Genomic DNA, 23,343 nt, shown 5'->3' with positions numbered 1-23,343 from the left:
ATGAAGCATCAATAATTTCAGGAATTCTTATATTTTTATAACTGTATTTCTTTTTAATACAGTTTATTTTACAAAATCAGAATTAAGTCACTTACAGCATGTAATGCAACTCCATCCATTCATTTGCCTGAATGAGTGGCTGCTGAAGTATAGAGCTTTTAAAATGTAAAGCCTCATTTAGAAACTACACATGATTTGGAAAACTACTGAATGAGTCAAGTTGTATGTAGTGCTTTGTGTTATCAAGTAGAGCAGAAAAGTGTTCTATAACAGCCAAACTATTTGCATATAAATGTCAGAGAACGAGTCTATTTGACTTTAATCAGCTCTGCAGTGGCTCCATAATCTAAAAGCCAAAGTCCAGCATAGAGCGGCTGAGTGAATGTGGTCTGGACTCTGTGGAGGAGAGTCATGGTTTCAGAGCCGCTGTAGAAAGACAGAATACCTGCTCTGTGATCCAGGTACACTCCTACTCTGGAGGACCGAGGACCTGAGAGGACAGTTTGGACATTGTTGTGCAGAAATATATAACTGTTTGTGACACAACGTAATGCCCAAGATTTGTTATTATATCCAAATAGACTTTCATATAGGCTCCCTGCTCTGGAGATATTGTTGTATGCAACTGCTACTTCAACTGCTCTCCCTCTTCACTTCACCTCCCAGTAACAACGTCCAGTCAGACTCTCTCTACTCAGGACCTGACATATTTTACTGAATCTGTCTGGATGATCAGAATAAGACTGTTGTTGTTCCATAAATGTTACTTTTCTGTTCCCCTCAGATAATAACAGATGTGTGTTTGCTGTGTTTGGATCCAGTGTGATTTCACTTGAATATTTTAAGAATCCAGCTCTGGTCTTTGTCTCTGCTGGTGACAGTAAAACATCCACTTCAGTGACTGTCAGTGAGATGTTTGTCCATTCCTCTCTCAGAATGTCCTGTAGTTTATCTCTGGTCTCTGACACAGCTGCTGTCACATCCTCAAAGTAGCTCAGAGGACGAATATTGATGCTGGATGAGTGTGTAGACTCACGTGTAGACTTTTTTCAACAAAGTAACTGTATTCTCAATATCATCTTTTTAAACAGTAACTGTAACAGAATACAGTTACTCATATTCTGTATTTTAAATACGTGACGGTGTTACATGTATTCCGTTACTCCCCAACACTGTCAACAAGTCCACTGCTTTCTCACCTAAGCATCTCCATTCCTCCACAGATGTGTCATGCCAAAAAGACAAAGCAGAACCCTCTGTCATGCTGCTTACACAGAGATTATATTAGAGATTACACCTCAGGAAAAAAAACAAACACTCAAAAGATTTTGAATAAAATCTTTATTTGAACCATAATTCAATTCGATTTTGATTTATAGAGCGCCAAAATAACAACAACAATCACAACTGCAAGGTAGACCCTGCAATAATACTTTAAGAACACATAATAAATAAAATAACTAAACAATGAACCAACAGGGCACGAGCATGCAGAATGTTAACCTTCATGAAATGTAAGACCAGAGTTTGCCTGATACAATTATAGGAATGAGGGGGAAAGGCCTAATAAACAATGGTGAGAGTTCTTCACTATTCTGCACAGAAAATACTGACTTTAAAATGGATCATCTTTTCATTCAAGCATTGCAGCGATTAATTTCTGCTCAGTGTGAGCTCACACACAGCTGTCCCACATTTTGAAAGTCTGAAAGTTTAACGTGTGTGAATTCTCATGTGCTTCTTTAAGCTGGTCCTCTGAATGAATATTTTCCCACAAATGTTGCAACCATGCGGTTTGTCACCTGTGTGAATTCGTACATGACGGGCCATATCCGATTTCTGACTGAATCTTTTCCCACATGTGCTACAAGGATACGGTTTCTCGCCTGTGTGAAATCTCATGTGTTTTATCACTCCCGAGATGTCAGAAAATCTTTTTCCACAGATACTACAACAACGTGGCTTCTCACCTGTGTGAATTCTTATATGTGTTCTCAATGATGATTTCTCAGTAAACTGTTTTCCACAAGTACTACAGGAATACGGCTTCTCACCGGTGTGAACTCTTATATGAGTTTTCAATGTTGAGTTCAGACGGAATTCTCTCCCACAAGTGCCACATGAATACGGCTTCTCGCCTGTGTGTGTTCTTACATGACGTTCCAAATCTGATTTGTGAATGAATTTTTTCCCACAGGTGATACAAGCATATGGCCTCTCACCAGTGTGAAGTCTTGTGTGGGTTTTCAATGTTGAGTTCAGACTGAAACTCTTCCCACATGTACTGCAAGAATATGGTTTCTCCCCTGTGTGAATTCGCAGATGTGTTGTCAGGTGGTTTTTTTTGCGAAAAGTTTTTCCACAGGTGTCACACTTTAAAGACTTTTTTATTATGTCAGTTTTACTTTGACTCCCTGACACAGCAGTGTTGTCTGCTCTCTTATTGTAACTTCTCTTTCTGTAATGTCTCCTCTCCTTTAGCTCTGCATTTTTAGTAGATATTGAGTCCACATGCTGGCTTTCTTCCTGATCCCGGCTCTCTTCTTCAGGTGAGCTGTGAAAAAGGAGTTGCTTACTGTTTGGTTCTGGTTCCCTGTGGTCACTTTCCTCATAAGTCGGAGTCACCATGAATGAAGTATCAGCCTCCTGCTTCAGTCCAAGCTGCTCTCCCTCCTGCCTGCTGCACACTTCCTCCTGTTCCTCTTTAATCTGTGGAAGCTCTGGGTCCTCCCGGCCCAGACTGTAGTTCCTCTCCTGATTAAAGACCTGCTGGGTTGTGAGAACCTCCTCGTCCTTAAAGACATGCTGCTGGTGGAGGTCTGGAGAGACAAATGAATAAAAGAAAAGACAACATATGTGAAATATAAATTACCGTCAATGTAGACAGCAACAGATATAGGATTTTTGAGGATTTATCACAGTTAATTGTTGTATTATCAGACACAGACTGGATGTAATTTCCAACTTGACCTCATTCAGCTGCAGACTGATATCAGACTGACTCAGACTTATGGCACTATTTACGGGAGGTTTTAGTGACAGTGTTGGTGTGCTCATTTTGCAGAACAAAATTCAGTTAGCGTTGACTTATTGAATAAAACAAGCTGACAAAATTTAACTCCAAGGGCCATAATTTGCAGCTGAAAAAAGATGACAAATCACAATATACTCAGTATACTCAGTATATTGCAAAATGCTAAATATCACTATATCAAATCATGAGTGTCGTATTGTGATAGTATCATATTTTGGGGTGTCTGGTGATTCCCACCTCCCACCATTTTTTACTCTGAAAAACGTTGGATGTTAATTTGATGTCTTCATTGACAGGAGACCAAAGCCACTTAGAAATTAGATTATTTGCCTCTGTTTCATTAGTCAATAATCTTAGCAATTGCTAGTAAATAACAGTTAGCTCATGTGGTCCATGAGGTCAGCAGTGCTTTACTCACACTATACAGACTGCAGGTAGAGCTTCCGCCACTGCCCGGGCCACTTTCTGCTTGGCCTATCGGTACCTATCAACTGCTTCCGAAGTCCCACAGGCTAACAATGCCCGACAGGACTCCTTCTTTAGCTTGGTGGCTCCCTTCACCTCTGGTGTCCACCATTTGGTTCGGGGGTTACCACAACAACACACACCTTGTGCCTTGTGGCCACAGCTCAGTGCAGTGGCTTCTGCAATGGATGTACTGCACATGATCCATTTGGACTCAATGTCCCCAGTCTCCCTCAGAATGCTGTTGAAGCTCTGCTGGACGTGTGCATTGAAGATCTCGCGGACCAGGGCCTCTATCAGGAATTCCCAGCGCACCCTCACTATACGTTTAGGTGTGCCAAGTTTGTCCAACATCCCCCGCCACCTGATCCAACTGACCACCAGGTGGTGATCAGTTGACAACTCAGCCCCTCTCTTCTTGTCTCCAGAACATATGACCTTAGGTCTGGTTATACGATAATAAAATTGATTATCGACCTGTGGCCTAAGGTGTCCTGGTGCCACGTACCTTTATAGACACCCTTATTCTTGAACATGGTGTTCATTATGGACAAACTGTGGCTTCCTCCAAAGGGTGGCTTGCTTCTCCCTTAGAGATAAGATGAGGAGTTTGGCCATCCGGGAGGAGCTCAGAGTAGAGCCGCAGCTCCAACGAGCCAGTTGAGGTGGTTCAGGCATCTGACAGGGATGCTTCCTGGGCTCCTCCTGGGTGAGGTGCTCTGGGCATATCCCACAGGAGGAGGCCTCGGGACAGACCCAGGGCACACTGGAGGGATTATATCTCGCGGCTGGCCTAGAAACGCCTTGGTGTTCCCCTGGACAAGCTAGAGGAGGTGGCTGGGGAGAGAGAGGTCTGGGCTTCTCTGCTTAGACTGCTGCCTCATTGATCCGGCCCCGGATGAGCGGAAGAAGATGAATGGATGTAGAAAAAGATGCATTCATGCTGCTTATTGCAGTTTGACCTTTAATTCCTGTGCTTCTAAAACTAAATGTAACTTTGAGCTCTGGTTAGGATCCTACATTACTCATATTCATTGTTATTAAGTCCATCACAGTTTTACATACCTACTCTTTGCAACTTTATCACAGGTTTCCAGATGGTCTTTAGCAGTCTGAGTCGCTCTTCCCCAGTCCAGACGATAATGCCTTCAGCCTCCTGCTTCAGTCCAAGCTGCTCTCCCTCCTGACTGCTGCAGAGCTCCTCCTGTTCCTCTTTAATCTGTGGAGGCTCTGGGTCCTCCTGGTCCAGACTGGAGTTCTTCTCTTGGTTAAAGACCTGCTGCCCATCCAGACCCTCCTCTTCCTCATGTTGGAGGTCTTGAGGAACAAAGAACCACAAAAGGGTTATTAATCTTATAATATAAAAACACACAAAAACTGTTTACCATGGGTCCTACAAGGATAGAGTTTCTCACCTGTGTGAACTCTCTGGTGTTTAGTAAAGTTATATTTTTCGTGAAAAGTTTTTCCACAGACGTCACATTGAAAAGACTTTCCCCTTGTGCCAGTTTGACTCAGACTCATTGACACAGCAGTGTTGTCTACTCTCTTATTGCAACTTCTCTTTCTGTAACGTCTCCTGTTCTTCAGCTCTACATTTCTAGTTGATCCTGAGTCCACATGTTGGCTTTCTTCACTTTCCTCATAAGCAGGCGTCACCATGAAAGTATCAGTCTCCTGTTTCAGTCCAAGCTGCTCTCCCTCCTGAATGCTGCAGAGCTCCTCCTGTTCCTCTTTAATCTGTGGAGGCTCTGGGTCCTCCTGGTCCACACTGGAGTTCATCTCCTGCTGCTCATCCAGACCATCCTCCTCCTCACAGTCATTTTGTTGTGGGAGGTCTTGAGGAACAAATAAAAAGAAGGAAATGATCATTACTGTGATTACACAAAACTATTTTTACAAAAGCATGTGTTAAAACCTGAAAATAGTTTTAGGTATTGGAGAGACGGCAACCACAGACTGCAATATGAGTGGTGTGCAGTGAGGTGTTGATCGTGTCAAATAAGGTGCTCCCTGGTGGCACACTCAGGTGCCATGAGATACTGCAGTAGTTTGGGGTATAATTTAAATGTATCAATGATGCAGAAATTTTCAGGTATTGATGATGCAGAAAATACATGAATATATTTTTCCATATTTGAAAAAATCAAGTTCAAAGTTTCAGATCTTAAATGTGCAATTCTCAAAAACAAGCAGCAACAACAAACCTGATCAGACACTTAAACATGGAAAAAAAATGCTAACAAAAGAAAAGTGGCTAAAGCTAAAGTTTCCAGAACTCAGAGCCAACCATAAGCTAGCAGCCTCAGTGTAAGCAAAGCCTCAAAACAGTTAGGAGTGAAATTATAGAAACAAGGGGAAAAGAGAAAAGGCTGGATGTTGGATTTATACTGGTAATGACACCAGCATGTACCTGACATTTGTTTGTTCTGTAAATGTGCTACACCTACTTTTGTTTGCTAAGGAAGAATATGTCAGGTAAAGGTGGGTATACAGAAACTCATTTTCAGTTCATTATTTGTAACCTTTTCCAAAATTACAATTGTGGACTTTAATAATTTTGTGATGAAAACATGTTTTGTATTGAAGAAAAGTTTACTTTTGTTTGTAAATGCTGTCAATCAAAGCTCTTAGAAAGAAATTCAAACTTAGCAAAAATCTGAAAACTTGGAAATCAGAATGGGCCACAAGTTATAGACTATGTAGGCTGTAGAAACACAGACACACAGAAGACATTACAAAATTTAACCAAACCTATTATTAGACAACACTACAGTAATGAAAGCAGTATTATTGTGATTATGTACACAGCGTTGTATCTTTGCAGTTTTAAATTTTTTTGCATTTTGCTTTTTTTTTTTTGTCATTTATCTTTTAGCTGAACCACTTCATTCAAGACTTAAAACTCTTTCTAAGGATTTTTCTGAAATGTCAGTGAAGAAAATGAATGGAAAATTATTTTCTTCACTTAAAGTGAGTCATTAAAAAGACTCACTGCCATTGTTGCTTTTGTCAGCTTATGTTAAGAAAGCCTTTCTATTGAAACTATCATTTGCATTATTAAACAAATATACGAGTTGTGTTGGGGCTCACTTGAATGGCACTCAGATATTTTTTTGTTTTTCTTAAACAGATTGTACTTATATAGTGCTTTTCTAGAACAGGTCTCATTCACTCATGCACATTAATTTCTAAACCCAAACACTTCCTGAAATTCACACATTCACAATACAATGGATGCATCAGGGACAGCCCAGGATTCAGCACCATATCCAAGGATACCACATGCAGACTAGGGGAGCCGGGAATTAAACCACAAACCTTCCAGCTATGAGACAACAAGCTCTACAAGTGAAACCACAGTGGAAACAGAATATTCACTGCTTACTGCATTTCAGCTTATGTTACATGTGCACAACAACAAAACAAGCAAGAGTTACCTGCCTTCTTCAAATGGCCTATTAGTGACAAGGTAGCTGCTTCAACAACCCCCAAGACAGCAAAATGTGTTTCATTTGCATCATATGCTTTCTGATATGGCACAGTGTAATTCCTGACCATCTTTAATGCTCTCAAAGCAAACAGTGCAGTAGAGCTCTTTCTCTATCTCAGCATGTAGTCATCACCTCTCACCTTTACCCAGCTTCAGCAGCTCTTTCCCAGTTCTATGGTACTGATCATCAGTTTATCCCTCTGTAGTACTTACTCCTTACTATTCCTGCACTTCCTGATTCACTAGCTGTGCCCCATCTGTTCTTCCTCTGACATTCTCTGCATTCTTCAGCTCCTCATTCTTTTAATATTCTCATCACACTCTTTACTTATTTGTATTTCCATCTCTATCCTGACCCACCCTATCTTGTTGCACACCACTTCCAGCTCGATCACTCTGTTTAACCAGTCAATAAAACTCATTTTCTCTGCTAGCTTTTGCTGCAGATGTAAAGACATTAATTACAGCATTATTTGTAATGTGGAGAGCTTGTGTTCTGATGCTTTGGAAAGTCTGTCACTGTGTGTGTTCACTTTGAGGCTCTCATGGAGAATAAAGGGAATAAACAGTTGGTGTGTAAGAGTGTGTGTGCTCTTCCTCAACTATCACCGTTGGCTCCTCTGAATTCATCACCAAAGTGACAGCTTCCTGCTCTCAGCTAACATCAGCTTAGAGAAATCCTGGAGATGCTGATAATCTTTCAGATTTATCACCAATCAACCAAACATCAAAGAATCGGAGCTTAAAGAGAACAGAGTTAAAAACATGTCCATACCTATGATGTGTGAGTTTCTGTCGGGTTTCCGGTTGCTCTCCTCCTCATACTGGACCATCCTCTTCTTGATGCTCTGATCGGTACCTGCGTGATTTGTCGGTCCGTTGGTCCTGATTCATCACACATCAGCCATGTTTCTGGAGCCAACACTTCGCTCCTCCCCATAGTCCCCTGCTCTGCTGTGATTCGCTGTCGTGTGGTCACGTGACTCAGCAAACGCACGCAGATTCGTTGAGTCGAAGAGTTGTGTCATCTCCGGTTACACGACTGCACCTGCGTTTATTTATTTATTTTTCATGGATCCTCTTCTTTCTACAAATGAAGCCAAGTATTTTTCTCCTCCCGGTGTCAGTGGGATAACCGTACATGTACACTTATTCTAAATTTGTCTCACATTCCTACATGTATCCTAGATTATTTTATACAGTCCAATGATGTACACTTACTGATGTCTGAATGACAGTAAAGTGGCTATTCTATTCTATTCTATTCTATTCTATTCTATTCTATTCTATATAAATCTACATCGATCACGTGTTTATATGTGATTATACATATAAACACAATTTTATACTCCAATGTGGTAAACCTGGAGTATAAATTTGTCACTTGAATCTGCGGTATGGTGAGGAATATTTTGAAATGAAGATAATTCATGTTGAAATATAACAATAAATGTTAAGGTCTGACTGATATAATGTGGCTGAATGATGAATAGTCCCAAAGAGCTACTGTCTGTATATTTGTATGGTGCAAGACCACATTCTGCAGAGAGAGATAACAGGCTATCAATGGCAGAGTTCAAACAGCAAAAGAGGACAAATTACAGCAGACAACAGGCTTATATGATTTTTTTTTCTGCGTTATCAATTGGATGGAGAAGCTGGTTGATGCTGGGTAATCTTACTAATTTTACTTTCAAACTGATATCTTCATATTTCTCCTTCAGTGCAAATAAAGGAGTGTTAGAGTGTGCGCTGTTTTTTTTCTTTCTTGAAGTTCTACAATCCTTTCTAACAAGTATTTCCAGCTGTTTGTCTCCGCACGTTCTGACTGTATGTGTCCACCAGGTGTCTCCCTTGGCTCGTTTAATCAATGAGCTTAATTTGTCTTCACATATGAAGTCAAATGAAGCTCACTGAGCTCAACATGAATTTCTAACAGAAACAACAGAAACAAAAGTGAGTGCAAAGGCAACCAAAATATTTGGAGCATGCTGTGAGGAGTGAGTGGTCAAAATTCAGGAATTCCTTTTTACCATCGAGTTTTACTGTGCTGATGTTAAAACATGTTGTTAGGTTTTAATAAGACTCACGTGGCTCTAGATTTGAACTTGGACTGGTTGTATTGTGTCTGGTCAGTTTAAGTCTATTAGTGAGTCATTTAAAAATGTCGTCATGTAAATCTTAAATGGTCTACATGGAGGTAGTGGAGGGCACAAACTAGTGACATAGATGACTGTTTACAGCCATTCAAACATGTTATGATCATAAACTGATTTTTTTCTTCTTCAAAAAAAAGCTTTACAGGACCAATAAACACCTGGAACATCAGTTTCCTGGTGAACTTTCAACCCAGAAGTAGTAACATTAACAAGCTAAAATGCATTTTACTCATTCATTTTTAGTTTGCTGTGTAAAAAACAAAACAAAGATAAATTATAAACTGTGTATTGAAAATGGCTTGCTTGGCTTCTTAACGATATTGACTCATACCAGGACCATGTTTCCCCTTTGAATGTCTTCACAGTCTATTTCTAATCCTTTATTCATAAATGTAAGTAGCCCTCTGTGAATTTCTACCTTACCGTGGTGGAGGGGTTTGTATTGCTAGGATCCCCAAGGATCAAAAATGCTTCACATGAGAGGCAAATTAATAATGATAGAAACACTGCATAACACAGCCTGTGATTACTGTTGTGATTTTTTTGACATTTACTGTGGAATTATTTTGAAACTGTTACATCTTTCTTTCATATGCACATGTAGAAAAAACAACTACTAAATTTAACTTTAGATACAGAAGAAGACTGTATAGTAATTAGGAATATTGGAAGTCAGGAGAAGTGAATTCAAGGCTAATAATAGCTTTCAGCTATATTGAGTAAGTAATCTCTGGTACAGTCCCAGTAAACAGAGGAGAGCAGCTGCCTGTAACATCCTGTGGTATATCCTCTGTTACAATGGAATTTCACAGGTATGCTGCCATTAGACAAAGTACAGTAAAGTACAGTACTAGCTATGATAATATCTTTGTGTATACATGGTATCATTGGTAGGTAAGTTAAAGCCACATTTCAGAGATTCCAGGTGTACAGCTATAATGTAGTTGTACTGGTTTCTTTCGTTATTTGTATTGGCAGTAGATTCAGTTCCTTTGTAGTCCAAACTAAAACTTTTAATTTAACTGCTTCTTGATTGGAATAATAAAATATATCCTCATTTATAATAATCACATCTGTCTAAATTACAATATAGATTTTGTAGAACATAAATTAAGTCTTTCTATTAATAATATGCAAATAAAGAGTAGAGTAATCCCATTCTACTTTTACATACTCTAGGAACCAAAAGTAAGCCCACAGTCTGAGAGTGAACTAATAATAATAATAATAATAATAATAATAATAATAATAATAATAATAATAATAATAACTGTATTTATAAAGCGCTTTCAAACAAAGTGCTGTACAACTAAAGGGATAAATAAAATAAAAGCGATACAGCAATACAGGTAAGAGACACAATACAAGTTAAAAACAATGAAAATGTAAAAACTAAAAGCCATAAGACATGTAGGATAAGGTGAACAAATGTGTCTTCAGCTTAGTTTTAAAAACCTCCACAGAGCATGCCTGCCGAATATCTTGAGGGAGGTTGTTCCACAGAAACGGGGCACGAAAAGAAGAAGCACGCTCTCCAACTGTCTTTTTTCTGGCTCTAGGAACCTTTAGAGAGCCAGAGTCCTGAGATTGTAGAGCACGAGATGGAACATAAAGGTGTAAAAGGTCGGAGAGGTATGAAGGTGCCAATCCATTTAAAGCCTTGTAGGTGAGCAGCAGGACCTTAAAATTTGCTCGAACCTGACAACGTAGCCAATGCAGAGATCTCAGAACAGGGATAATGTGCTCACATTTCCCAGTTCTTGTTAAAATGCGAGCAGCTGCATTTTGCACCATCTGTCAGGATAATATAGAATTGAATTGTGAGATCTTTAAAATATGATAGGGTGTCATGGCCCTGGATCAGTCACCCAGCGTTTATGTTTTGGACTGTTCTGTTTTGGGGTGTAATAGGCTGAGTTACTTCTTTGGGTAATGTATGTTTGGTTTTCTTGTACTTCTGTGCTCTTTTGATCATTTATTTTCTGTTAGGTTGCAGCTCTTAGGTTCTTACTTGTTCTTTTGACATGTTTAGAGTGTGAGTTTGTTTTCCTTCAGCTCATGGTGATTATATTCTCCGTCTCCAGTGTCTAATCTTGTCCTGTGTTTCGTCAATCTTGTCTCTGTTTTCATTCCCCCAGTCAAAGTGTTAAGCTTGCGTGTCTTGTCTGTGTCTACATATTTCTCATTCTTTTTGTTTTATTTTGATAGTCCTTGTCCTGTGTTCACTATATTTAGTTTTGCTTCCCCTCTGTCTCGCTATGTCAGATCAGGTGCAGCTCTATCTCAGTCTTGTTGCGTATTCCCTTGTTACCCCCAATGTGTATGTTGTGTGAGTTTTCCTTTGTTTGTGGTTGTGTTGTCTGTTTGGCCAGTGTCAGGTTCAGGTATTTCATGTTTAATTTTTCCTGGTGTCCATGTCTGGGTTTCAGGTTTCATGCCTTGGGGTCTCATGTCATCACACTTTCAAATTTCACGTATTCAGGTTTTAGTTGTTTTTCCAGTTTAGGTTTTGTTTGGTTAGACTTTGTTTTGCTTTTGCTTTTTCCTTTGCATGGTTCAGACATCAATAAAGGATCAATTTTAATTTAGTTTCAGTCTCTGGTGTCTGCATTTGTGTCCACTCTACACTCCACATGGTCTGCCAGCTCAGATCCTGACATAGGGTCAATATTTTGTATGTCAGGAGAAGGATTTTAAATCAAAGTCTGGATTCAACAGGGAGCAAATAAAAAGAAACAAATATGTCTTCATTAGTTTGAAAGATGTGTCCGCCTCCTCCGAGAGCCAAAGCAAGATATGTATCATTTAGAATTAAATAAACCAATTTTAATCCAATTTTAAACTTCAACATATTTTAGTAATTTAGTTTAACATGTTTTAGCTTTTGTTTTATTTTATACAGTTTAATAGTACATCAGATGAGTCATTCATAGCTGCAGATGCTTTCCCTGAAAAATGGTGTTCACGACAAACATTGTCTTCCACAACATGTTGGATTAGATAATGCAGTTATTATTATTTTTCTGTAAAAATAATAACAACAAAAATTAACAACACTCTATAATCAAAATCAATTACTGCATTCAATCAAGAAACAAGGACACATCTATTATAATCTCGGGGTTGAAGGACTCCAATATCTTATTAACATTTTAAGAGTTACAATACAAACACCAAAGATATCAACTTTTTGTAATATGACAAGAAAAATCATTGTAGCATCATAGTTCAGAAATGTCACAAATCACATTTTAATCATCAGGAAAATCCACTACAGCGAGTAGACAAGAAAAGCCAGTGAGCAGATTAATCAGACATTTAAAATATCTACAATGTGAAGAGAATTTTAATTTAAACTAATCAACTTTGCAGTGTCGCCATAATCCAAAAGCCAAAGTCCAGCATAGAGCGGCTGAGTGAATGTGGTCTGGACTCTGTGGAGGAGAGTCATGGTTTCAGAGACGCTGTAGAAAGACAGAATACCTGCTCTGTGATCCAGGTACACTCCTACTCTGGAGGACCGAGGACCTGAGAGGACAGTTTGGACTTTGTTGTAAAAAAAAGGTGGAACTGTCTGCATCACAGCGTAATGCCCAGGATATGTCATTGAATCCAAATTTTCTTTCGCGTGAGCTCCCTGCTCTGCTGATATTCTTGTATGCGACTGCTACTAAAAGTAATCTCCCTCTCCACTCCACCTCCCAGTAACAATGTCCAGTCAGACTCTCTCTACTCAGGATCTGAAACCACTCAGTGAATCTGTCTGGATGATCAGAATAAGACTGTTGTTCCATAAATGTTACTTTTCTGTTCCCCTCAGATAATAACAGATGTGTGTTTGCTGTGTTTGGATCCAGTGTGATTTCATGTGAATATATTAAGAATCCAGCTCTGGTCATGCACCTTTATGAGCAACATTCTATACTTCCATCATAGCTAAAAGAGCCCTCATTAATTTGATCATATTTGATTCATGTCCTGGGATTCATCTATTCCTGGGACAGATGACAGCGTGAAGGAATTTCCAAACCTGGGTGCATCACTTTGGGTAACTTGTATCAAAAACAAAAAATGATTTCAAGCAGCCATCAACAGACCTTAGATTGCTGCAAAAAGCAGAAACAAATCTGTTTTCTGGTACCAGGCAAGATGGGTTACTTTGGTGCCGAATTCTTCTTCCCGATAGAACAAAGCCTTTTCCTGACATTGCGTAGACACCACTTCAGAAATCCAGTTGCTGGCCTATGTGTTCTGCAAGGGCTAACCATGTGTCCTGTAATTTTTAAACAAAAGAAAAGGGTCAATAAATTAGGATTTAAAAGATTATCTGCAGTTGTTTGGTTAATGTCAAGATGTTTGTAATCCTGCAGCAGTGAGCTCCAACACTATGGCCTGATAGATTGAGTTTATTTACAAGAAATACTCACTTTTCTCCATAGTGCTCCGTTAAGTGTAAAATAAGTATTTGGACCCTCCATTTTTCATGTGTGGATATGTGCTCTCAAGACTGGCAACCAAAGATTCCCCCTCACGTGTACCTCACAGATGTTCTAAAGTTAAACAATTAAAGTTAAAACATTTTTAGTGTTAATTTTAGAATAATTGAATCTACTTGTGATGGCTGCAGTTACAGCCACACAGGGTTATTAATATCTACCGAACATCAGTGTTACATATATATAATCAAAGGAGCTTTCAAAGAAAAGCGTCTGGACTTCTTACATATATATAAGTTCCAAAAAAATAAAAAATAAGCAAGTGTGAATGCACAGTTTGTGTACCCTGGACTGATCATTCGGACTATTAAGTCAGTGTCTGTGAAGTAATGACAGGCTGCTTTCACCCAGTGTCATAGAGTAGGTAGCTGTTGGGTCTGTGTTTCCACAAACCCCGCTAATTCTAGAGACTTATTCATCATGAAGAAAACAAGACAGTCGATCGATCGATTACTTGCGCAAGGGAGGCCTCGTCTGTGTCCAGCACGACAAAGACCCCGATGGTGGCCTCCTCTCGCTGCCTTTTATTGACAAACTTCAAACAATAGTTTACTAAACACCTCCCCTTGCAACCCCCTTTGGTTACAAAGACAAGGACTGTATGTAAATGTATATGTGTGAACTTCTGTAAGAGTGTGTGTGTGTGTGTGTGTGTGTGTGTGTGTGTGTGTGTGTGTGTGTGTGTGTGTGTGAGACCTCCTGCTGACCAAAGGGTCGTAAACGCAGGAAGCTTACATCAAACGAAGCAGATATTCCAGATAGGATGTATCTGCAATAAAACATTACAGCCCCCACCAGAACCTCGAGAATCTGGCGGGAAGGACAGTGGAATTTCTTTCATCAGAGTTAAAACACTGTACAAATGGTAAACATAAAAATGACAAACATTTAACAATTTAACTCTAACAGTAGCACTGCCTCCATCTAAGTGCAGAGCAGATTAGCTGTATACTGAGCAGGGTCTGAGTGCAGCCAACATTCTCAGCACCACCAGGTTAACCCTTTAACACCTTAGCCTTTTGTTTTGACTAAGAACCAAAAGGCTTAATAAGGCTAAATGATATTCAGGAGTCAGTAATTTTTTGTTGTTGTTGTTGTTGTTTAAAAAAAAAAAAAAGATTATACTTTGGTTACATGTAAACTTATGATGGCAGACCTTAAAGCTACCGAGATCTCCAAGTGAGGATCGAAGATGGTGGCTAAATATTGGTTGTGGCAGTGTTGCCATCACGTTTGTATTAGTAGCAAGCAAGCTAAGTGCAGGGATGCACGTGCCCTTTGCGCGGTCTAATGATCGAGGGAAAAAAGGGGGTCAAGGTAACCTTAAAAAATCTAGCCTTAAAAAATCTTAATGGGACAAATTATCATTTCCTTTATATTTTAAAATGAAAAGATGTTGTTATCAACATAAAGGTAATTTAGGTTAAATTAAATAATGACATTAAATAATAAAATAATTTATTATTAAATAATTAAATAGTTTACATAGACTGTGTTCCTTTTTTTATTTTTATTTTTTACCTTTTTCCCACAAATGCAACACCCTATCTCATACTTTCTTTGTTCTGTATACAGTGATCTCTAAACAGTTTGTCAAACAGAGCAACATCAGCCTCATTCCAAATTATAGCTTTAAACGATGATATCAAGCATTTTTAAGTAGAAATAACTTTCATCATCACAACCCAGCTGGTGTTATCTGTTAAAATACCTTTAATGAGTAGGTAAAGTTCTAAATTAAACCAATAAATTGCATAATCAATCATCATGATTTTTTTAACTATTAGAATTTACTTTTTACTTACCATGTTTTATTTCATAGTAGTGGAGAAGTCCAGTGATATCTGATCAGGTCACAGTCTAATTGAAAAAGGCAGTTTGTGATTAATGATGTGGTTTCTTCTGAGGCTCATTTTCAACCCAAACATTTGGGTAAAATTTGACCCAATATTTTATCAAAGCTGCCCAACCTATGACGGTCATAGGTTGGGCAGCTTTGATAAAATATTGGCTAATTCTGTTGGGTCATAGTATGACCCAACAGAATTAGTCAAGCTGTGGAGTGAATTGAAGAACCCGGCACATTACCAACCCAACTCTTGAGTCATGACTTTTGAACCAATATTTGGTCACAATAAGCCAACTTACGAACCTACAGCTTTTACCCAGCAGTTGAGTTAGGAATATAACCCAGCATTTTTAAGAGTGTATAAATACTCCTAATAGAGCTCTCAGGTCAGCTGATAAGTTGCTTCTAGTTGTCCCTAGAAGCAGGCTAAAAACAGGAGACCAGGCATTTGCGATTGCTGCGCCCAAACTTTGGAACAGTCTGCCTCTTCAAATTAGGATCTCTCCAACACTCGACATTTTAAAAGCCTGTCTGACAACAAATTTTTACTCTTTAGCTTTTGATTGTGTGTGTTTGTTCTACTTTTTACTTTTTTACTATGCACAGCACTTTTGTCAGCCTGTGTTGTTTTTAAATGTCCTTATAATAAATTGATTGATTGATTGATTGATTGATTGATTGATTGATTGATTGATTGATTGATTGATTGATTAAACCTAACCCTGACCTGTCTCCCCAATGTGACGTTTGTGTAATGTATGTATGGATGGAAGTGGTCCAGTTTCACTGAAGGCAACTGCAAGCAAGAAATAAAAGCTCATTCATTCACCTGCAACCCTAGATTGCTCAGGGTGGCAGAGCAATAGAAACAAAGAGAAAGAAAAAAAAATGTTTATCACATTGGACCTCATATTGAGAGCGCCAGAGAACAAATGCAAGTTCAAGACTTTGAATGAAGTCCAGTTGTTGTATCTGCTTCATGTTTCCTGGAGTAACAAGGGAACAGGTGTCAAAACCATTTAACGGAATGAGGGAAACAAGAGATTAGACTCTCGACGTGACTCTGTGGATGCGGTATGGTGGTTGATTCTTATCTAGCTGGGATACTGACAATCACTGTTACATGAGATTTTAGACTTCGTGAGGTATCTGCAAGAACTGGTAGGTATATTTTAGTTTTGCTTATTTATTTAGACATAGGCTCCACATGCTAAAGGCAGTATGGAGATGTAATCAAATGCCATCGAATGAAAAGGCAGATAGAGTTGCAAAGGAGGCCGTAAAACATGGGGTGGTTGACATGGCTGTTAGTTTTCGCCAAGCAGAGATAAGGAGTATGGTAAGGCAAGATATGAGAGCAAGATGGCAAAAGCAGTGGGAGGAGGAAAGGAAGGGATGATGGTTGTATAAGATTCAAAGGAGGGAGGAATGAGAAACGCAGGATGGACTAGGAGGGAGGAGGTGATCATATCCAGACTGAGATTTGGACATACTGGCTTGAATAATACATTATTCATGATAGGGAAACATAGTACCGGAAAATGTGATTACTGTGGGGTAGAGGAAACTATAGAACATGTCATGTTGCCGTGTCAGAGGTATCAGGTTGAGAGGAGACAATTGATTCAAAATCTCAGTAACCTACAAATCGAACTGGGTCTTGTTGATTTGTTGCGAAAGGAATCGGGAAGTAAAAGTTATCAGGCTTTATTTCAGTTTTTAAAAGAGGGGAACCTGTTTGGAAGGATTTGAGGATTTTTTTTTTTTTTTTTTTTGAGCGTCGTTCCAGACCATACTCCATACCAGTTGGTGGCGGTAATGCACCTTTCAGTTGTTTGCCAACTGCCAATACAAATGTAAGAAAGAAGAATCAAATGCCATCTACTCTGAATTATCAGGCTGGAACGCCGTAAGTTACTTTATATGACAGTTTATACAGATAACTTTGGATATTAATGTATATTTTGCTAACATGAATGTTTTAGTGAGAGTAATGCACTTTATTGATGTAAATATGCTTCTGCCTGTTGAGATGGAGTTTATTTTCTGTCATTTCAGTTTTCACCACATGTTCATGGAGACAATTAAACAAGCTGCAACTAAACTCCAGGGTCTTCATTTGTGGTTTAACTCGGTGTCCCCAACATCCTTGTTGAAAACACTACAGTAGTCGATAAAATATGTGTTATTTATAGCAGGTGAAACTGTCCAAAGTACACCAATTTTATTGATCATAAACAGTTTAAGGGACATTAAACTTCCAGAAACATCCAGCATATAAACCAAAACAACCATTAGATTGGTTGAGTGTGGTGAGTAAAGCATGCATTTCTGAGCAAATAAAATATTTCCTGTATCATTTTGTTACCATAGTTTGATGTATAAATGAGGAAGTCTGATAAAAAAAAAATCTCTCTTAAAAATCATAATAAAAGATATTTAATGATATCCAAAGGTATTCAGCTTACTAAAAACAAACCAATCAAACTCCAGTGTATTGCTACATCTAATTAATTTAAGACTGATAAAGAATGCTGAATAGGAGTAGAAGTATATTTTAAACTTATAATTCTAGATTATAATGAAAAATTAAGGTTTATACTTATGCAAGAAATGTAGTGACACGTTTATTTACAGCACTATATTTTTTAGACACAAACTTTCAAACAGAAGTTCTAACATAAACCTACCCACTCTGTCTATTTCAATTTAATGAACTCTGCTGTGTCTCCTCGCTCAAAAAGCATAAGTCCAGCATAGAGCGGCTGAGTGAATGTGGTCTGGATTCTGTGGAGGAGAGTCATGGTTTCAGAAACGCTGTAGAAAGACAGAATACCTGCTCTATTATCCAAGTACACTCCTAATGTGGAAGCCTCGGGACCTGAGAGCTCAGTTTGGACTTTGTTGTAGAAAAATTTATAACTCTTGCTATCACAACTTAATGCCCAAGATTTGTAATTTAACCCAAATACACAATCATTTAGCCTCCCTGCTCTGCTGATATTCTTGTATGAAACTGCTACATAAACTTTTCCTCTCCACTTCACCTCCCAGTAACAACGTCCAGTCAGACTCTCTTTACTCAGGACCTGCCAACAAGGAAGAAATCTGTCTGGATGATCAGAATAAGACTGTTGTTGTTCCTTAAATGTTGCTTTTCTGTTCCTCTCAGACAATAACAGATGTGTGTTTGCTGTATTTGGATCCAGTGTGATTGCACATGAATATTTTAAGAATTCATCTCTTGTCTTTGGCTCTGGTTGTGGTGGTGACAATAAAACATCCACCATAGTCACCACCCGTGAGATGTTTGTTAATTCCTCTCTCAGAATGTCCTGTAGTTTATCTCTGGTCTCTGACACAGCTGCTTTCACATCCTCAAAGTAGCTCAGAGGACGAATATTGATGCTGGATGAGTGTGTAGACTCACTGAGTGCTGACAGTGAGGGGTAGTTGTGTAGAAACTGGTTGTGATCCTCTGTGTGTGAGAGCTGCTCCAGCTCGCCGTCTTTCCTCTTCAGCTCAGCGATCTCCTGCTCCAGCTTCTCCTGAAGCTCTTTGACTCGACTCACTTCAGTTTCCTGCTGGGATCTGACCTGCTGCTTCACATCAGAGCTTCTTTTCTGGAGGAGACGGATCAGCTCAGTGAACATCTTCTCACTGTCCTCCACTGCTTTATCAGCAGAGCCATTGATGGCCTCCACCTCCTGTTGAAGCAGCTTCACATCTTTCTCTCGCTCCTGGATTCTCTGCTGGATGTTTAGTCGTCTCACCTCGAGCTCCTTCTGCTTCTCAGTCCTTTCTGCTGCAGCTGGGACTGTTTCATGGCCTTTATGTTCATCCATCAAGCAGAGATAACAGATACTCTGCTGATCAGTACGACAGAAAATCTTCATCACCTCATCATGACGAGAGCAGATGTTCTCCTGGAGCTTCTTGGAGGGGGCCACCAGCTTGTGTTTCTTTAATGGAGCTGCATCATAGTGAGGTTGGAGGTGTTTCTCACAGTAAGAGGCCAGACAGACTAAACAGGACTTGATGGCTTTCAGCTTCCTCCCAGTGCAGACATCACAGGCCACATCTTCAGGTCCAGCATAGCAGTGATCAGCTGGAGCAGCTTGGAGTCCACTCTTCTTCAGCTGCTCCACTAAAGCTGCTAACATGGTGTTTTTCTCCAGGACAGGCCTCGGTGTGAAAGTCTTCCTGCACTGAGGGCAGCTGTGGATTCCCTTCCTGTCCTCTTCATCCCAGAAACCTTTAATACAGTTCCTGCAGTAGCTGTGTCCACAGGGAATAGTTACTGGATCCTTTAGTAGATCCAAACAGAGTGAATAAGATAATCTTTTTGAATCTTGCTGATTTCCTCTCTGCGCCATTTCACCTCTCAGCAACAATGATTGGCTGTAGAATAGAGTGGATACCCAGCTGTGTGCAGGAAAAAGCACAGTTTGAACTTTGGAAGCAGCTTGTCCCTCTTATAAACTTTATAATCTGTACTTTGAAAGTTTTAAGCCATAAAAGTTTAACATGTGATCATACAGGATCACAGGAGACTAAATCGCTTTGTATGAACTTTGAGTAGAGTTTTTTTTGTCCATGCAATGTCTTTACAATTAGATGTGCTTTATTTAGGTCAAAATAAAATTTCTGTGTTTGTGTTGCAGCCAAAGTATGACAAACAACATAGCTCAATGAAAAAAAATACAACACTTGTCATGGCTCCGTAGGGCATTGTACCCATCCCCTCTCCTTTTGCTTTCCTTGTTCTTGGTCCCTTGCATTTGAATTTGAATTTCTCTCCAGGTCTCAGGTGTTCGTGTGACTGGGGTTTCCAGCAGGCATGGTCAGGAGCTGCAGTTTTATTACGTCTGAGTGTCCTCACCTCATTTCCTAAAGTACTTATGGACAGGCTTTTTTTCTCCTTTCATCACCAAATTATTTAGTTAGCTATGAGTAGTAATATCTAAGTCTAAATGTCTAGTATGTATTTGTGTGTGATTGCCTTGTATTTTGGAGAAAGTCCTCAGTGTGCTGAACTCCACTTGCCCTGTGTGGCGGAGGTGTGGTCCCGGGCGCGGCTGCAGGGGAGGAGTGGTGCAGTGGGCTCAACGGGGCGGTGCTGGAGATGCCGGTGAGAACAGCTGATGGCGATTTGGACTGATAATGGTTTCCTTCCCTTTTTATAGGGAGACGGAGAGGAGCGGAGGGAGAGGGAAATCAGCTGAGACCGACAGCTGTCAGACTGTGTTCATATCATAACCTGGGAAAACTATAAATAAATGTGGAAGCTGGTGATAAAGACCTGTGTGTGTGTGTACCTGTGTATAGTGCATTTCACAAGTGGTGCCGAAACCCAGTGTCCGGCCGGCGTGGGGATGTCCGACCCACAGGCTGCGCCGCCCGCCCAGCCTTTGCAGTTTCTGGCGCAGATGCTGGCAGAGATGGCGAAGATGGGCCAAGACCAAGCGGCGGCCCAGCGGGCTCACCTGGCTGCGCTGCAGGAGCAGACGGACCGGCAGACTCTGGTTCTGGAGCGGCTGGTTGGAGCCGCTGCCCCGCCGAAGCGTCCGCCGCTGTCGGTGGCGATGCCCCGGATGGGGAACGGGGATGATCCCCAGGTTTTCCTGGAGACTTTTCGTGCCACGGCGGAGGCCTGCCAGTGGCCGCAGGGGGAGTGGGCTCCACGTTTGCTTCCTCTGCTGTCGGGGGAGGCTCAGACGGCGGCCCTGAGCCTGCCGCCGACCTCGAGGAGCAGCTTCCAGGACGTGAGCCGGGCGGTGGTGGACAGGTTGGGGCTCACCGCTGAGGATCATCGCCGGCGGTTCCGGGCCTGTCGGCTAGCCGCGGCGGATTGGCTGTTTGCTTGGGCCCGGCAGCTGCACGACGCGGCGGTGCGCTGGCTGCAGCCGGGATCGTCAGAGGGCGAGACGCTGCTGGTGGACAAGGTGGTGCTGGAGCAGTTCGTGGAGGGGCTGCCTGCGGAGACGGCGAGATGGGTCAGGTGCCACCGTCCCGCGAGTCTGGAGGTGGTGGTAACGTTGGCGGAGGACCACCTTGCCGCTAGAGCGGGGGAGCCCGGGGACAGCGGCCGGAGGCCGAGCAAACAAGCCCCAGTGCCGGCACCGAGGCGCCGGGCACCGAGGCGCCAGGGCAGGCAGAGCGGGCGCCGGCGCTGAGCCCCACTAATCCTTTTGCTGCATTTGTGCCTTCCCGGGGATCAGACATGAGCGGTGCCGCCCCTGAGCCACGGAGAGCAGCACAGACGCCGGGGCAGGAGTGCTAGAACTGCGGGCAACTGGGACACCTGAGGAGGGACTGTCCTCTGATGGAAGTGGGGCAGGTGTTCCGGGTTGCCGGTGCCCCAGCACCCTCTCCTGGTCCAAGAGGGACATACAACATTCCGGTAAGGACTCGAGGGGGTATACGCCATGCTTTGGTGGACACGGGCTGCACGCAGACCCTCGTGCACCAAGGCTTGGTCTGCCCCGGGGCATTGCTGGAGGCAGAATGGGTGGAGGTGAAATGTGTTCATGGTGATGTTCAAAGGTATCCCATAGTGCCGCTGTTATTAAAGTATAAGGGCAAAACGCATAGAGTAACGGCTGCGGTTAGCCCGCGCCTGTCGCATCCCCTGATTCTGGGCACGAATTGGCCGGGGTTTCATCATCTGTTGGGACAGTATGCGGGAATGCGATCACGACCGTTAGTAGCATGTAGTGTCTGCGCGGCGCTCAGCGGTGACGCGGGGTCGTCCGACACTGACTCCGGGGAGGGGGAGACGGCGGGTCCTTCATGGGAAGCCCCGCCGGCTCCAGAGGTTTCCCCCACGGGTGATTTCCCACTGGAGCAGTCTCGTGATGACACCCTACGCTCACCAGGTGATTGAGATTGATGGTCACGTGGTGCGCCCTGAAGCCGTGCGGACCTACCCGCGCTTCATTTTATCAAAAGGCTATATCGAGTGAGTCGTGACACTCGCACGGAGGAGACTCACACCCAGCTGTTGGTGCCGCAGGGCCGCCGGGAAACGATTTTCCAGGTGGCTCATTATAACCCCATGGCAGGGCATATGGGATACGAAAAAACTCTGGAGCGAATAACGGCCCGATTTTATTGGCCGGGCATCCGAGCGTATGTGCGCCGCTGGTGCGCGTCCTGCCCAGACTGCCAACTTGTTAATCAGCCGGCCATACCAAAAGCGCCTTTGCACCCGCTCCGACTCATAGAGGTTCCGTTTGAGCGCATTGGTATGGACCTCATCGGGCCATTTCATCGGAGTGCACGCGGCTACCGCTTTGTATTAGTCCTGGTGGATTATGCAACGCGGTACCCGGAAGCAGTCCCGCTGCGCACCATCTCTGCAAAGAGTGTGGCGCAGGCACTGTTTCAGGTCATCTCCCGAGTCGGAATCCCGAAAGAGATACTGACTGACCAGGGCACGTCGTTTATGTCTCGTACACTGCGGGAACTGTACGAATTACTGGGCATTAAATCTATTAGGACCAGCGTCTACCACCCTCAGACGGATGGGCTGGTGGAGCGGCTGAATAAAACTTTAAAGTCCATGATTCGTATGTTCATTAACGAGGATGAACGCAATTGGGATCGCTGGCTAGACCCTCTGTTATTTGCAGTGCGGGAGGTGCCCCAGGCCTCCACGGGATTTTCTCCCTTTGAATTGCTGTTCGGCCGGAAGCCGCGTGGGGTGCTCGACCTGATTAAAGAAAGCTGGGAGGACGGTCCGAGCCCCGCCAAGAATGAGATTCAGTACGTGTTGGACCTGAGAGCGAAACTCCACACTTTGGGGAGGTTGTCACGGGAGAATTTGCTCCAGGCTCAACAGCGTC

The 23,343-nt window shown here is 41.9% G+C and overlaps 3 protein-coding genes and 1 pseudogene across 4 annotated transcripts; 1 reads left to right on the top strand and 3 right to left on the bottom strand.

The window, feature by feature from the left end:
- Nucleotides 1-308: 308 nt before the first annotated feature.
- Nucleotides 309-1,263, bottom strand: LOC147334855 (tripartite motif-containing protein 16-like protein). The gene is given in 2 exon segments (XM_086286007.1): nucleotides 309-871; nucleotides 1,200-1,263. Coding segments are annotated over 2 exon segments (627 nt in total).
- A 44-nt stretch (nucleotides 1,264-1,307) lies between these two features.
- LOC147334854 (uncharacterized) lies at nucleotides 1,308-7,922 on the bottom strand. 2 transcript variants are annotated; one of them, XM_086286873.1, is made up of 4 exons: nucleotides 7,768-7,922; nucleotides 4,915-5,337; nucleotides 4,565-4,816; nucleotides 1,308-2,819 (listed from the first exon to the last, which is right to left on the bottom strand). In XM_086286873.1, the coding sequence occupies exons 1-4, from the start codon at nucleotides 7,823-7,825 to the stop codon at nucleotides 1,714-1,716; spliced, it is 1,839 nt and encodes a 612-aa protein (XP_086142999.1). In that variant the 5' UTR covers nucleotides 7,826-7,922; the 3' UTR covers nucleotides 1,308-1,713. The 2 variants fall into 2 exon arrangements, with proteins under 2 accessions (XP_086142999.1, XP_086143000.1); XM_086286874.1 differs by having other exon boundaries at nucleotides 2,519-2,819; nucleotides 4,569-4,816.
- Nucleotides 7,923-18,195: 10,273 nt separating this feature from the next.
- LOC147334853 (tripartite motif-containing protein 16-like) lies at nucleotides 18,196-19,872 on the bottom strand. Its single transcript, XM_086286898.1, has one exon. It carries the CDS (start codon nucleotides 19,870-19,872, stop codon nucleotides 18,196-18,198), a length of 1,677 nt encoding a protein of 558 aa, XP_086143024.1.
- A 999-nt stretch (nucleotides 19,873-20,871) lies between these two features.
- Nucleotides 20,872-22,033, top strand: LOC147334852 (uncharacterized; annotated as a pseudogene).
- Nucleotides 22,034-23,343: the final 1,310 nt, after the last annotated feature.

Source organism: Aulonocara sp. 'chitande type north' Nkhata Bay, linkage group LG3 (assembly GCF_057382095.1).
Source record: "Aulonocara sp. 'chitande type north' Nkhata Bay isolate Kocher_YH1m ecotype deep benthic linkage group LG3, A_spYH_male_GT1.1, whole genome shotgun sequence".
NCBI classification, from domain to species: Eukaryota; Metazoa; Chordata; class Actinopteri; order Cichliformes; family Cichlidae; genus Aulonocara; species Aulonocara sp. 'chitande type north' Nkhata Bay.
The sequence above is the reverse complement of the archived record's forward strand: the minus strand, read 5'-3'. Positions and strand labels throughout refer to the sequence as shown.